The sequence below is a fragment of the Notothenia rossii genome (assembly GCF_949606895.1).
Source record: "Notothenia rossii genome assembly, chromosome: 11".
In the NCBI taxonomy this organism is placed as follows: domain Eukaryota; kingdom Metazoa; phylum Chordata; class Actinopteri; order Perciformes; family Nototheniidae; genus Notothenia; species Notothenia rossii.
The window spans coordinates 38,756,056-38,770,479 of NC_136910.1; the positions used below are offsets into that span (position 1 = coordinate 38,756,056).

A 14,424-nucleotide genomic window follows, 5' to 3' on the forward strand; every position below is an offset into this window, starting at 1 on the left:
TACTCGCTATCATATTCGACACCCTGAGCTAGCAACTTGTCTTTCTTTTTTTACAACCTTTCTTATTTGCAAATAAAAGCAGCCAGGAAGTGACGGGGGAAGATGTTTCTGTGGTTGATTTACTTTAACACCTCTGGTCGACAGCTGACGGTGACAAAACAAAGATGTGGCAAACTCAGGAAAATAAAAGTGACGCCAGTTCCCGTGGTAAAGTGTGGGGATTACAGCATGGACACCATCATGGTGGAGCCTTATCTCATTTGGTTAGAATAGTGTCAGATACTAGGCTGTGTTTATCAGGCAGCTGTGGGGGATGGGTGGATAAAACACTGGTGCGCTCAACAAACAAAAAGGTTTGGATGATGGACAGCAGACATTTAAATATGCTTTCTAAGGAAGAGTCCATAACAAACAATGGTGTATTGTGTGTGTATATTATGAGCCTGATACATCTTCTTCCTCTGTGCCACAGAGTTCCATTGTTGTCCAAAAACTATTACAATCGCATCAATGATCCACACTGTTTAACTAGGTGACACGTTTCTTTATCATCCTAAAACACAATCAGCAGTTAAAAAGTTCCCAGGGAAGCACCATTTCTTTGTGTGAGTACATTTTGTTCAAATATACAGTTACAGGAAGATCTAAGCTTTTTACGAGATGTACATGTGTAGAACAAAAAACTGTCTATTTGAAAGCTGTTCTTAAACAAATATGTCTTTTGTGGAAAGTATTGATTCATTTCGGTTTTTTTGATTGGATATTATGACAAAAATAAAATAAAATCAGCCTTTTTATTTTTAAACAGCGGACTCTTGGGTCAAGTGATAGGTATTACAAGTGGATATCTGAGGAAAGTATTAAATTCATCGATATGGAAATAATCGTTAATAGCGACCCTTTAGGAATAACTTGATTATTAAAAATGTATTTTTGTGATTCATAAAAAGCTTGGGATACATCAACATTCAGACTAATAATTTATTTAAAATCATGCCATGGAGCCGCCAAATCTGCATGAGATCTATCCAAATTTGAGTAAGATTTGCCCGTCAGCTAAGGGTTAACACAGCAGGTGTATAAGTAACCGCCCTGTGACGACCGTTGCCATGTGATAATGCAGTCGAAACAGTAACTGGAGCTCACTGTGCTACAAAAGTACAACAAACCACATTTTTAATTCATGTCTGCCCTCTGACCTTCTGGGCAGCAGGACACTGACACTGCAGTCCTCCAACACGCATTAAGGCTGTCCAACAATTTCATTCACCGATCCATCTGCTCTCTCATTCACTGATTCAGTCAACTACTCAGACATAAGATGTCAACTACTCAGAGGAGTACAAAGAGATAACAATGCAGAGAAGACACAGCTGAATATTTACTATACACCAACAACACTTAGTCAACCTGTTAAGCCCCGAGCCTGTTTTTCAGGTCTCAGGCTCGAAAATGACATTCCCAGAACAAATGACCATATCTTCCCTTCTAAAGGGTTAAATTAATAATCTTTTTTCTCAAAGCAAGGTTACACCTGTGAGTTGGATGTAGAAGTGTCAGAATCAATATAGATGTTTTTATTTTAAAGTAAATTCAGATTGAACACAGTAAAAAAAAAGTAAATTATTGTGTCCGTCCAAAAAAAAAAATTACTTATAGTGAAAACCACCCTTGAATGATGGGATGGTAGACTAAAACTTTTAGGAATCCAAACTACAACATATAATAAGTACCCTGTATCAAGATTGATGCAAAACAATTGACATTTCACCTTTTTAGAGAGATTTAGCACCAAAAAAAACACTTCTGGGGTCATTTGGGTGGATTTGACCTATAGAGTGGCGAAGTCCCTCCCCTTCCGGTGGACCTCCATGGGACCATATTTTGAAAAAAATGATGTATTGAAGTCAATGGAGAGAGAAATATTATCTTTCAATCCCATTTGAATTGTGCCATGAATTACACATATGATGTTTGTCAATTTAAAAGATAATTTTGCAAGTAAAAAAAAAAAAAAAATTGTCGTAAAACTGTGAAGTAACACATTTGTTTGTGTGAAACGCCCAATGAACTACGGCCCAACCCCAAACCACTCCCTCGACCCTTCCCCTCCGTGACGGAGTGAACTCCGTCTGTGGCCACACTCGCAGCTCAACGAGGCTCCCTCCTGTCAGATGGAGGGAGTAAATACAGCGGCAAGCTTTGGGACGGCCTCCCCTCTCTCCGGCAGAAACAGGAAATGCCGTAACTGTATGTAACAATGGTTTCAAATCAGCATCTCTTAGACAAAAAATGTAAATTAATAACTCAAATAAAACTCCAAACATATTTCATTGTGTTACTTTTTTGTAAAGCTCTTTTAGATTTAAACCTGATGTTTATACGCTTCTTAGTTTTTGTCTTTAAATATACACAACTTCATAATAAAATGCACACATTTACCTTTTTCTAGACTAACCACAGGTATGATCCTAAGTTAAAACATATGAGGTTGTTTACATCGCAGTTTATCAGTGGATATTTGCTGTAACTACTTGTAAACAGCGTGTTTCCCGACGGACACACACAGCGTGACTCCGGTCAGGTAGAGACCGGTCTCAACTCAGCACCGCTGCAGACTTGTTGGTTTGGAACAGCCCTCAATATGGCGGACCCTCCGCGTGAACGCGCAAACGGAGGGGTAGGGTGTAGGGGGCGGTTTGGGAACGGGCCTACATCTCTGGTCTCGCAGAACAACACACGTCACCAAGATGGCCGTCACTACTGTCTTGTCTACAAAACTATTGACTACCCTCACTATCACCACAATGAAACACGTCCTGAAGATTGTCATGCAAAGCTGCCTGCCTGCCTGCCTTCCTTTGATTCTCTCTGAACTGCCTGGTCTTTTTAATGTTTAATGTCAACCATTTGTGCAGATAGCATGAAGTAGAAAAGATCGGCGATAGCCGATGCTAGCGTTAGCATTTCTCCCCCGGGCTTAAATGGTGTATTATAGAATGATCACACCGGTGACAGTACTCTTCAAAGGGTTCACGAAATATGACTACTACTCTTACTGTTTAACATTTTGGGTTACTTAATGTTACTTCATATTAAGGCTAATCAAAATGACATGGCTGTAATGCTAACTAACGTGCTAGCTATTAGCTAGTTAGCTAACTTGATCCAGCCACTCCTGGTCCTTTCATCAGACGGGAAGCGAAAGAACGAGCAAGACCCATTGCTGGTATGATAACAACCTGGTACTAAGCACACAGGCATCTTGTTAAAGTTATCTTATCTTAGCCAGCGCCATAAAGATAGATTATATCTATATGGAGCTGATTTTAGCTATCTCTTAGTGGAGGAAAACAATTGTGACATCACTTACGACTCTGAGATTTGTGGTCTTTCCAGTTGCGTATTTTTCATAGTCTTATATTTCAACACTTTTACGACAAACTGTGACTTTTTTGACATGAAATTATTTCTTAAGATTGACAAACACCATATGTGTAACTCATGGCACAATTCAAACGGGGTCGAAAGATAAGTTTTCTCTCTCCATTGACTTCAATACATTATTTTTTCTTGAGAGCGAGGCGCGGCGCAGTTTCTCTCCACGGGCTGCAGAAGTGAAATGCTTGATGGGAAACGACTCGCTGGTATCTCGAGCTGAACGCTCATTGGTGGTGTTTACCCCGTGCTGATGATGAAACTCTCCAATTGGCTCGGCAAAAGTTTGTTGTTGTTGTTTTGTGTCAGTTTTACGTCGCCACTTTCATTCACATTTTTCTTCATTGTTTCACAATGTTTATCATCATGAAATTAATATCTATATTTTGTATATTATAAAACGGACAAGTCAAGCAATCTGATTGGTAGAATTGTAACTTACTTTTCACAACAAGTCAGTATCCCTCCGCGTCTGAGAAAAACAGTATACTGTTGTTCTGAAAAGCAAATTGCTTGCAGTTTGCTTTTCAAACTGGAACAAGAAAGCAGCGGAGAAGTCATGGGGCAGAAACCCTCCTTTTTACGCAGCAGTCCAGACATAGACATAAAACGGCAAAACATATTCAGTGTGCAGTTCCTTTGGCATTAGGGCAGGGGTATCTAGATACTTTCCAAGGTTTGACATAATGAATTGTGCTACTTTTAAAGCAAGCAACGATTTTTTCAAATCTGTAATCAAAGAGGTCCGCAAAAACGCTATTGACCAATCAGATTGCTTGATTTGACTTGTCAGTTTTATACATATATTTAAATTTCTTCCGTTACAAAACAAACTTACAAAGCATAAGATGGAAACATTTAAGATTAACTTCGACCTCCGGGGGGTTCTTATTACAGTATGGAGGAGTGGATTGAGGAGTGCCTATCTCCAGAAAAAAATGCACCTAAACGACGACATGCAGAGCTACGTGAAGAGCAGGTAGACCAACTGGAAAAGTACCACTATTCAAAAGCTTTCTGATGCGGGTCTTGAAACAAAGCAGAGAAATTATGACCGTTAGTGGCCACAGGTGTGAAAGCCGAATCTCGGGGACCGGAGAAAGTGGAAAAATATTCTCGCCACGCCAAGCAACAGCCTAGAACAACCTCAACCTATACAAGTAACCACGTAAGCCATGCTACTGATGCTGGACAGTTTTTCAGTGGGTGCACAATAAACGGCAACATACAAATGAATGTAAATAAATAGCCAAATAATGGATCAACTCTCTCTGTCTAATATGTTCGCGAGCTGTTAGTGTTGTTGCATAGCAACCACCTCGCACTATGTTTCATGCAGAAGGCAACGGAGGGACTATTTTATTTTGAACATCATTATTTACTAATAAAAACTATTTAAATTAGAGTGTGTATTTTTCTTTCATATTGCCACACTTGGTAACCGTTTCACAGCTAAGGGGTTGTCAAGCCCCTTAGCTGTGATATAATGAGCATATACCACGGCCTGTCGTGAGCTATTGCTTAACTATACTTGCACTGCTTACGGTTTTCATACTTTATATATCTTAGCATATGCATACAAACTGTTCATACTGCTCACAGGCTGCAGTGTATATGTAGTGCAGGGGTCGGCAACCCCTGGCACCGTAACCAGTGGCACACTAGGAATAAGGGGAATAAGTGTGCAAAATATTTAAATTGTATTTTCGGATCCTGAATGAGACCGCCGCCAGAGCCGTCTCCCCGTTACCTGCAGAAGGAAGCCGTGCACGCAACGCAGCCCCGCTCTCTTTATCTCCAGGTGACTTTCTGCCGCTTTCCTCCGTGGTGCAGTGCTGATCGTTTCACCACGGAGGAAAGCACTTCACTAATTGCAGTAGGCCTACCCATAAGGAGCTGTACAAATGCCGCAGTTTTTGCGTGGCTGTGTCTTTAGTTGAAAGCCCAGTGGCGATCTGCTCATCAAAATAATATGCTACAAAGGGGCGGACTGGCCATCTGTGTGTTGAACTTTCCTGTCGGCTCCCAGACCGTAGTCGAGGAGGGCAGAAGCAACAAGCTTCAGGTTCAATAACCCACTTTAGCTTAAATGACTGGAGAGACGCGAGCTCTTCTTGGGAGGCCGTTGCATTTATTTAGCTGTTCTTCTGTTTCACAAAATACATCACAGACCTCTGTTTTTCTGCTGCCTCGTTTCACTTCCAGAAACATACACACGTTCCCTCACTGTCGCTCTACCATCCACAAATCTCTCTCTCTCAGGTCCACACACTGCTTCCCCGCAGCGAGGCTCCCCCGCCCTCCTGCTGATAGTTGACGAGCGTCAAGCTCCTCAACCCCCCCCGTTGATAATTGTCGATCGTTGGCACGCTGATAACAATTTTTTTTTTAAATGGCACTTTATATCAAAAAGGTTGCCGACCCCTGATCTAGTGTATTCATAACCCTCACTGTTTATTCATCATTCAATTAATTCCAGGGGTAGACATTAAGGTAAAATTAACACATTTGTTGCAATAGTAATTTATGCACTAACTAGCCTACATTACTACTTGTACTACAACATTTGAATCGTCAGTTCTTCCTCATTTTGCTCAATTGTTCATATTTGGTTTATTAAAATAATGATATTGTGGTCATTGTTAAAAAATGTCTGCTATTATTATGAGTATTATTATTTGTATAATGCGCTTTCTGCCTTCCCGTCATTAGGAGTTAGACATGTAATGGCTATGTAATAGATTAGATTAGAACCTTCATTATACTAAACTGCTGGGACATTTCCCTATAGCCAATACCTTTATATTGTCTACTATTCCCTTACTTGTCAGCATCTAGGTCGGCATTGATGTACAGAGCCGACAGAAGACCTTGTTTATATTGGTATCATATTGAGAGGTGCAGTAACGCTTCCTAAAACCAGGAAGTAAGCTGCTGGTTCCCTCGACAAAAAGCAATGGGATTTCTCCACAGGGTTTTGGAAAATAGCTGGAAATAAGGTCTGTGGAAAACAAACCTGTTTGATAAATGCACGTTTTGTTCAGCCGGATAATCTCCACATGTGTACCCTACTTTTATAATTTTCGAATCATAAATCTAATCGATAGATTATAAAAAGGGTCATAGGACGCGTCACTGCACCACTAGAAAACAACTCCATCGATCAAGCTGGCTGAAACTTTCTCTCCCTCTTCTTCTCATGCTCCCTGTCACTCTCCTTTAACTCCTCCGGTGAATTTCTTTTATTTGAAGATAGTTTTTTTGCCCGGCGCTTGGCCGGTTACCGCTGGTATCAAAAACATTTTGGCGAATGGTAAGGTGGCGAGAAAGTCTGTAGTGAAGGAGCGCGCTCCCACTCACGGGAGCCTGCTCGCGCTGCGCTCTGCAGCAAACAGCCGTTTCCTTTTCACCCAACAACGACAACCGCCTCACGAAGCGCTATGTTGTAGTGTTAATAAACGAAACAATTTAACTAAAATTGCTAGTCAAAATACCTATACTACAGGACCATTTTTTTAAAGCAATATTTATAGCGGCCCGAGCGGGCAAGTGGAAAGTACGTTATGCTGGCCCGGGGTGTCTAAATAGTGCTTCCGGGCCAGCGGGCCATTTATAATGTCGAGCCCTGCATTCTATATTTTATTCTGTAGATTGTGTACATTAGTTTTCACTTTACTGCTTGTTGCACTCCTGGTTAGAAGCTAAACTGCATTTCGTTGTCTCAGTACCTATAATATGTGCAATAACAATTAAGTTGAATCTAATCTTGAGGAGGAACAAATGTATTTACGTAGTACATATCTAACATTAACGATTAAACACATGTGTGCATTCTTTATAAATGCAAACCGAGTCAAGCCGATTCCGGAGGTGGCGGTATGTACCTTAAAGTTTTTTGCAATCCGCCAAAAAACCAAAGACAACTCCGAGCTGTTCGACTTCAGGCGAGCTTTTTGAGACCTCCCCCGGCTGCGATCGGCTATTCTCGTCTACTTTCGAGGCGAGTCGCAGCTCGTCTCAAACAAGCCTTATCTCTGGCCCCCCTTGCTCGATTTTGCTTATTGACATCTCTTTCTAACCGTCAGAGCCAATGGAATCGAGGGGGAACTCCCACATACTCCTTATTTGGTAATGTGTGTGTGGGACTCATAGCCAAAACCGGAAGCTGCGATAACTCTGGAGGCTACCATTAGCAGCTAACTTTTACTCTCCGATTTTTACATAAAATGGAATTATAAATTAAAAAAAATTATTCCACAGAAACATTATCAACCTATGGATTAACCGATTCAGCCGCGTTTTTTCTCGTTTTAATGCCATTGAACACGTCTTTTGATCAGATTGACAGCTACGGTGAGACGATCTCCCGTAAAAGCTACGTAAAGGTACGTGTTGTGATGTCTGTGTTTGCTTCCCCTGTCGCGAGTTCGGATCACTCAGTGATGATATATATACCTAAATAATCTTTGGAACCTCAGCTTTAATCCGATATCTTGTATGTGCAGCTACGATAATAAGGGTATCTTTTATCTTGAGTTCTGTGCCAAAGTGCGTTAGCATTTTTCGCTCAGGGGTAATTTAGATGCTTCTTATGAGACTTGTGTTTTGTTTTGGTAAAAATTGTTTGTATCGTCAGTTAGCTGAGATTATTCCCATTAATCTGGTATAACACATTAATAGGTTCTTAAATATTAAGATCCCCTGAGACACAGTGTGGTTAAAAAGAAGACAAAAAAAAGGACCCGCCGAGGGGGACCTTGGGGCTTAACAGGTTAAACATTTATTCCATCAAAAGGAAAGTAACTATTGACAATTGATTCACTTTTTAAGTAATTTTCTAAGCAATATTCTCAAGATCCGGCAGGTCATTTGTGAGTTTGCTGCTTTTCTCTATTTAAGCAATAACACAGTTTTTTGAACAGCACTTTCTTAAGGAGTAGAATGGAGAAAAAAATACCCAATAAAAACATGTTATAGAATGTAATAGAAACATTAATATCTAACAGATTTTTTGGTTTTTATTTTATAGATCAAAATATGTTTTGAAACAATATAAAAATAACAATATAGTTCTATAATAAAGAGGGCCCTAATACCCTACTGTTAAACTCAGTGTGAGAAGCATCTGAATACAACGACAGCACTAAAATGTCAACACAAGCAATAGCAGAAATCCTCCACTACAACATTTGCTCTAGTGTTTGACCCATTTTATTGCACTGTTGAGGCTTTACAACATCCTCACAAATGTCCGTGTGTATTCACACTTGCAGATAAAGTCAGGAGAGCTTGTAACTCTATCAAGCTGCTGATACTCGGTTGCTCTGAAGCTTTTCACATCAGCTTTGTGACATTAAGTCGGATGCAAACTGCATGTAAATTAAAAGTACCTGACCTTCTCTACTTCCCTTTCTTCTTTCTCATTAAGCATAGGATTTGTTAGTCTCCTGTCTCATCAGTTTGGGAGAAACCAACCAACGCTGGCATCAGGGATTCATTTGCATACAGCTAAGCTTTGTTTTCAGCCGTTGGATCGCCCTGAGGGGAGCAGGTGTTGGAGCTGAAAACTTTGGCAATGTGTGGAGTTCAGATTCTCAGACAGAAAAAGCGAATGGTTGGGGGAAGGTACACCTCAAGTCTTCAGGTAAATGAGACATCTACCAACTGTTGGGGGACCCACAAGACACGTAGGTCTGGATATCCTGCCTTGTAGCCTCTAGTAAGCTCCAAAAACACAATGTACTAGAATCCCATAATGCAACTTCAAAGTATGTTACCTTTCTGCCTCCTAAAGGCCCACTGTTTTCAAATATGAATCCACTAGTTTGAAAGGGACGTCTGCACAAAGGAAATAAGATGGATCTCTGGATGGCTTTCCATAGATTATGAATATATTTCTGATACATCTTTAACAATATCAAACATTCTTATTAATATTACTATAACAAGATATTTCAGGATTATTCAGTTGTAAAATCTTTTTTTGGTCTTCTATGACAGATTTCTTTTGACAATCTTGGCTTTGGAAAACAGAAATACCCTTCTCTATTCTACTTCATAGTATATTATTATTATTATTATTATTATTATTATTATTATTATATATTGTAGTACAAAAGATTAACTTATGAATTGACACAATATTCTGCAGATTTAATCATGATCAAACCTATTATTAATAACAGTCAGCTTAGTATATCTGATGCTTATTTTTTTGTTACCGTCAGCAAATCCCAAGAAGAGACAGACAAAAACAATGTCTCCAATATAAAACATACACACACAAATCTTTAGTTTAATTTCTTAATTAATGCTAAAACAGCTGAACAGTATTTTTAACAATGTCACTCAAAAGGAGTAAATAGTTTGTTGGGGACTACTTTAAATAGTGGAAGGATCTACATGGCGCTCTGGTAAGTATTTGGACGGTGTATGTGGAATTGAGTTAAAAAAGAAACAGTGTGTGTTCATAGTAATGAGAACCAGGTCAACCAGTACAACAGTGAGGCTCATTGATGTGGGTTATTTTGTAGTTGTTGGACAACAATAGAGCTCTTTGGCACAGGGGAAGAAGATATGGCAGGCTTTAAGACACACATAATTCTTGTTGGTCGGATCAATTCATTGATTTGGACTTTCATGGAATTTGTTGACGATAACAAAAACATCACTAGAGTGATGTTTTTAGAGAAAGATGATCCTTAAATGTTGGTGATTCAGTGAAAGGCCTAATTTAGATCAGCATCCACCCAAAAACCCTAATCCCATCCTACTGTAACCAACACTCAGGGAACACACCCACACAGTAACTAGTGTTGGTTAGTGACACGATGCTGGAGGAGCATGCTGTGTGAGGAATGTAGTTCAGAGACGGGAAAGTTCTCACAACAAAACAGAGGGGTGAAAGGGTTTCTGAAGGGAGAGACCAGACCGCATGGGTCCAGTTCACCAGCATTCAATACTTTGTAACATAATGAACGCCTGCACAGTCCACTCAGACTCAAACTGCATTTCCTCCCTAACGAGATGCAGACGTTCGGCTCATGTTATTTACACTGTTGTATGAATCTGTTATTTTTTCCAACATTGACTTTCTCCTCTTGTGGGATTTTTCCGACACAATGGTTTGGAGGGGAAGGGACACACCTTTACGCAGTCAGTGATTATTAGAATTACAAAGGCTGTGGCTGAGAATAAGTCCCTATACTACGGAGCATCTGTGGAGGAATAGATTGCCAGGAAATCTCAAAATCGTAAGCAGCTTGGGAGGCTTCAAGCTGGCGTTTAAGAATTGGCTGAGAGGATGTTCACAGTGGGATGTTTTGTCTGATAACAGGTGTTATTCTGTTTTTAATTTGACTGGCTCTGTATTGTTGTACAGTGAATACGTTGTTGAAGTACTGAGGAGGAATTGTTGATGCAATGCTACCTCTGTCATTCATTTGAGTGGAACCTAATATTTATATTGTCATTAAATCGGTTGGTTGGCTAGATAGTCCTGTGTTTTCATAACTCAAAAGAGGAATATTCAGATTACAAAAGGTAGAATTTTAGAACTTTTTCCCCTCAAAGTATGACTCAAACGGGTAGCTCAATCATTAATGAATGAATGAATGAATTATTAATAGGACAGGTGCATGCTGGTCATCTTTAAGCAACAGGAGGTGATTCAGTCCTCACTAAGTTAAGTCTGAACACACAGAAGTAAAGCACATATTTTTATATTCAGCATGACTCACTCACTATTCTGAGAATAGCATCGTCTTGGATGTGCATCACAAACAATCGTATAATAAATCCGCTCAGAAAGCACAGAGAATCCTGTTCCTCATAACTGCAGAACATTATATTTTTAAGTTCAATAAAAAAATGGCTATGATTGGGACCTTTCGTCAGCAATGATCAAGTGATGTTCTTTGCTCTCAGGAATACCCGCTATGATATCAGACAGCATACATTAAACGTCAAAGTAACTCAAGCAGCAGCAAACTGCAAAGACAGTAGTTGTAGTTCTGATGCCGTATTCCTGTTTATTCAAATATGTAATTTAATATTTGTATTGTAAAAGAAAACATAATATTCCTTCACCCTGCAGTTTTGTTTCAATATGATCATATAGATTTGGTCTACAACATATTCCTTCTGAGCTTTTAAAGGAGTAGTCCAGTGTGTGTGAAGGACAACCCTATTGACCCAAACCATGCGTGTGTTAAGACTGGACCCAGCTCAATGAGACAGTAGAGATTACCTTGAGGATTTACTTCCCTTTTCAAGCCTCTAATAAAGGAAACAACAACAAGTGAGCGCAGAAAGAGTGTGGAAACAAGAGTGTGCTGAGGCTGCAGAATGACTGAGTGGTTTAGTGGCTGCTGTAATAATACTTATGCTGGTTGTTAAGCCGCTCTGGGTGGAGGGGAAAAAAAGCCTCTCTGGCTGATCCTCTGACCTGCGAAACCCCCGGATGAAAATCTACAGGGTAGCACAGAGCGGCTACATCATCGTCATCATCATCATCGGCACATGTATCCGCAGCGACTAATGTCATTACAGTGGGCTTAGTGGGCTCCATGAAGGACATTACCATGTAGCGGTGCTTGTTCCCAGCACTAACCATGGCTTTTCTCAAACCTAAAGAACAGCATCTAACTGGTGCAGTCACAGTGGGTTCCAGGACAGACCAGTGAGGTCTAAACCTACTTAAATGAAGCCCCAAAACAGATGGTAGTGGTATCTGCGTGTGTGTGTGTGTGTGTGTGTGTGTGTGTGAGAGTGTGTGTGTGATCATGTGTATTACCTTAATCTGCTGTCTGCGCAGCATGGCCAGCTCCCTCATGTCCCTGAAGGGCTGCAGCAGGTAGTGGTAGAGCTGGGTTGTCGCCTCCAGCAGCTCTCCATACGCCTCGTCCTCCTCCGGGTACACCTGCAGCAGCTCCACCATGCTGTCCAGGGCTTTGTGTTTATCCAGCACCTGAGACAAAACAAGAGGAGAAGAGATGTGGCGGTGAATATTGGTGCAGTCAGAGACACACATGTAGCAACATAGTCTTCTCCGACTTTAAAGGGCAAGGATGGTGTTATTTCTAGATGTTTTACCGTCTATAAATCCCATGGAAAGACCACAAATAATTATAATGCGTTAGTCCGCCTCTCAAAAACAACTTCACCGAGCCCGTCTGTGGGATTTAGCCCAGAGCCTATTGCTGTCTAATGACAGCATTCATTTTGATGATCTCCATTTTAACAGGCTTCTGGTTCTCAAATTTGACTATTTGCTATTTTTGTGAGACATAATTCAATGTAAACTCAATACATTTGGACACTTTTTTTATAATTTATAAACCAAATGATTAATCTAGAAAGTAATCTGTTATTAATGCCTTTAGCTTTAGAAAACTTAAACAGGGGTAAATAGTTTATTTGATGGAGACTGTTTCAGCTGTTTTTTTGTTTGTTTTTTATAGGATTTGTTGACAAAAGAAAAATGAAGAATAACACCAAAAAGGATCCTTTCAACGAATCTAACCAAGTAGAAATGTATTGAGAAAAAGAGATACTTTTGATGTATTATCTCGACATATTGCCAGGTGAAGAACAAATAAGCCTTTTCCATAGAGCTAGTTATAATAAGACCATGGTTGTGACGCTTTGCTCATTTCACAGGAAACTGCATTTTGTAAAGTGATTCTAATCCATGATTACAATGGGTCCTAAACGTAAGTGAGTTCCTCTGTAAAGATGTGTGTGGGCAGATACTATCAAATATCTTGTTGAGTGTAGTACAATGAGAATAAATTGTCCCAACTGTTGCTTATCCGTACCATATGTCCTGCTATCCACAGACTGCTCATTGTTCCAGAGATAAACGCTGCTATCAAAACAGCTATTGTACACACAAATACAATTCATCTTCAGAAAACAGTAGCTCCAGCTTCATACAGCACAATACTGCTCCTTCACTTCTGCCTCAGATAATATTGAAATGTGCCTCCACCCAGTCTTCGAGCAAAGCGCTGGATAAAGTGCTCTTCTCTCTGCAAGGAGCTATAGATATGAATAGAGACTCTTATATTAACTCCAGGCTGCTTTTCCAAAGCCCTCCACGTTGGGGAAAGACACTGCACGATTCAGCTCGAACACTGCGCCTACTGTTTACCTTGGGCCTGTGTCTCCGTGGTAACCACTGGCCAACCCGTACAGCGCCTCCCTGACCCTGCAGTCGCTGATAGCCCAGAAAACTGTCCTGCCTGGACTCTAGCTACGCAGAGCAACTAAGTGTTAGCTTTCTTTTGCTATTTCACTTACAAACCGTTAAAAGATTGCTGGAATAAACAGCCTCTTGACACTGGATGTTCTATTATTATTTCCTTTTAAGTCAGATGTTTCTTTAATTTCCTGATTTAGTTTTATTTACATAGACAAATCTATGTGTTGATGATGAAAGGAATGAAGCCAGAGGGTCAGTGAGTGTGAGCTAATGAGCCTGCATTTCAAGAAGCCAGCAAGACTCTTAATTAGAGACAAAACAAGGAACTGAATCATTGATGAGATGATTGACATTACAAGCACTTTGTATCTATCAATTATTTAAGTATTATTTAAGTATTTTTAAACCTAAGATACCAAACAGTCCCTTCCTCACAGCTTCCCAATCTTTAGGGATGTCTGAGATGTAAGTGCACACTTATTATCCTTTAGTTTTGGATAAATCTCAGACAAATCATTCATTTATCTTTGGGCTTCAGGAAATTGTTAAGGAGATATTTTTAAATAAATTCTGACTTTTTAAAAACAAACAAAAAAAGTTACAATCAATAATTCAAATAATCTTTCACTTCTGTAAAAAAGGGGAAAATATCCATTGAGCGGCAGTGCTCTGGGAGATAATGTCCTGTTGAGGCCAGAGGTCAGGGGAGAATGGCCAGACTGGTTCAAGATGATAGAAAGGCAACAGTAACTCAAATAACCACTAGTTACAACCAAGGTACA

General features: G+C 40.0%; 1 protein-coding gene across 1 annotated transcript in view; it reads right to left on the reverse strand.

Annotated features, from left to right (window-relative positions):
- Positions 1-14,424, reverse strand: part of jmy (junction mediating and regulatory protein, p53 cofactor) — a 39,215-nt gene that overhangs the window by 19,193 nt on the left and 5,598 nt on the right. The window contains 1 exon segment of the mRNA XM_079660127.1: positions 12,233-12,406. Coding sequence (XP_079516253.1) covers positions 12,233-12,406 — 174 coding nt within the window.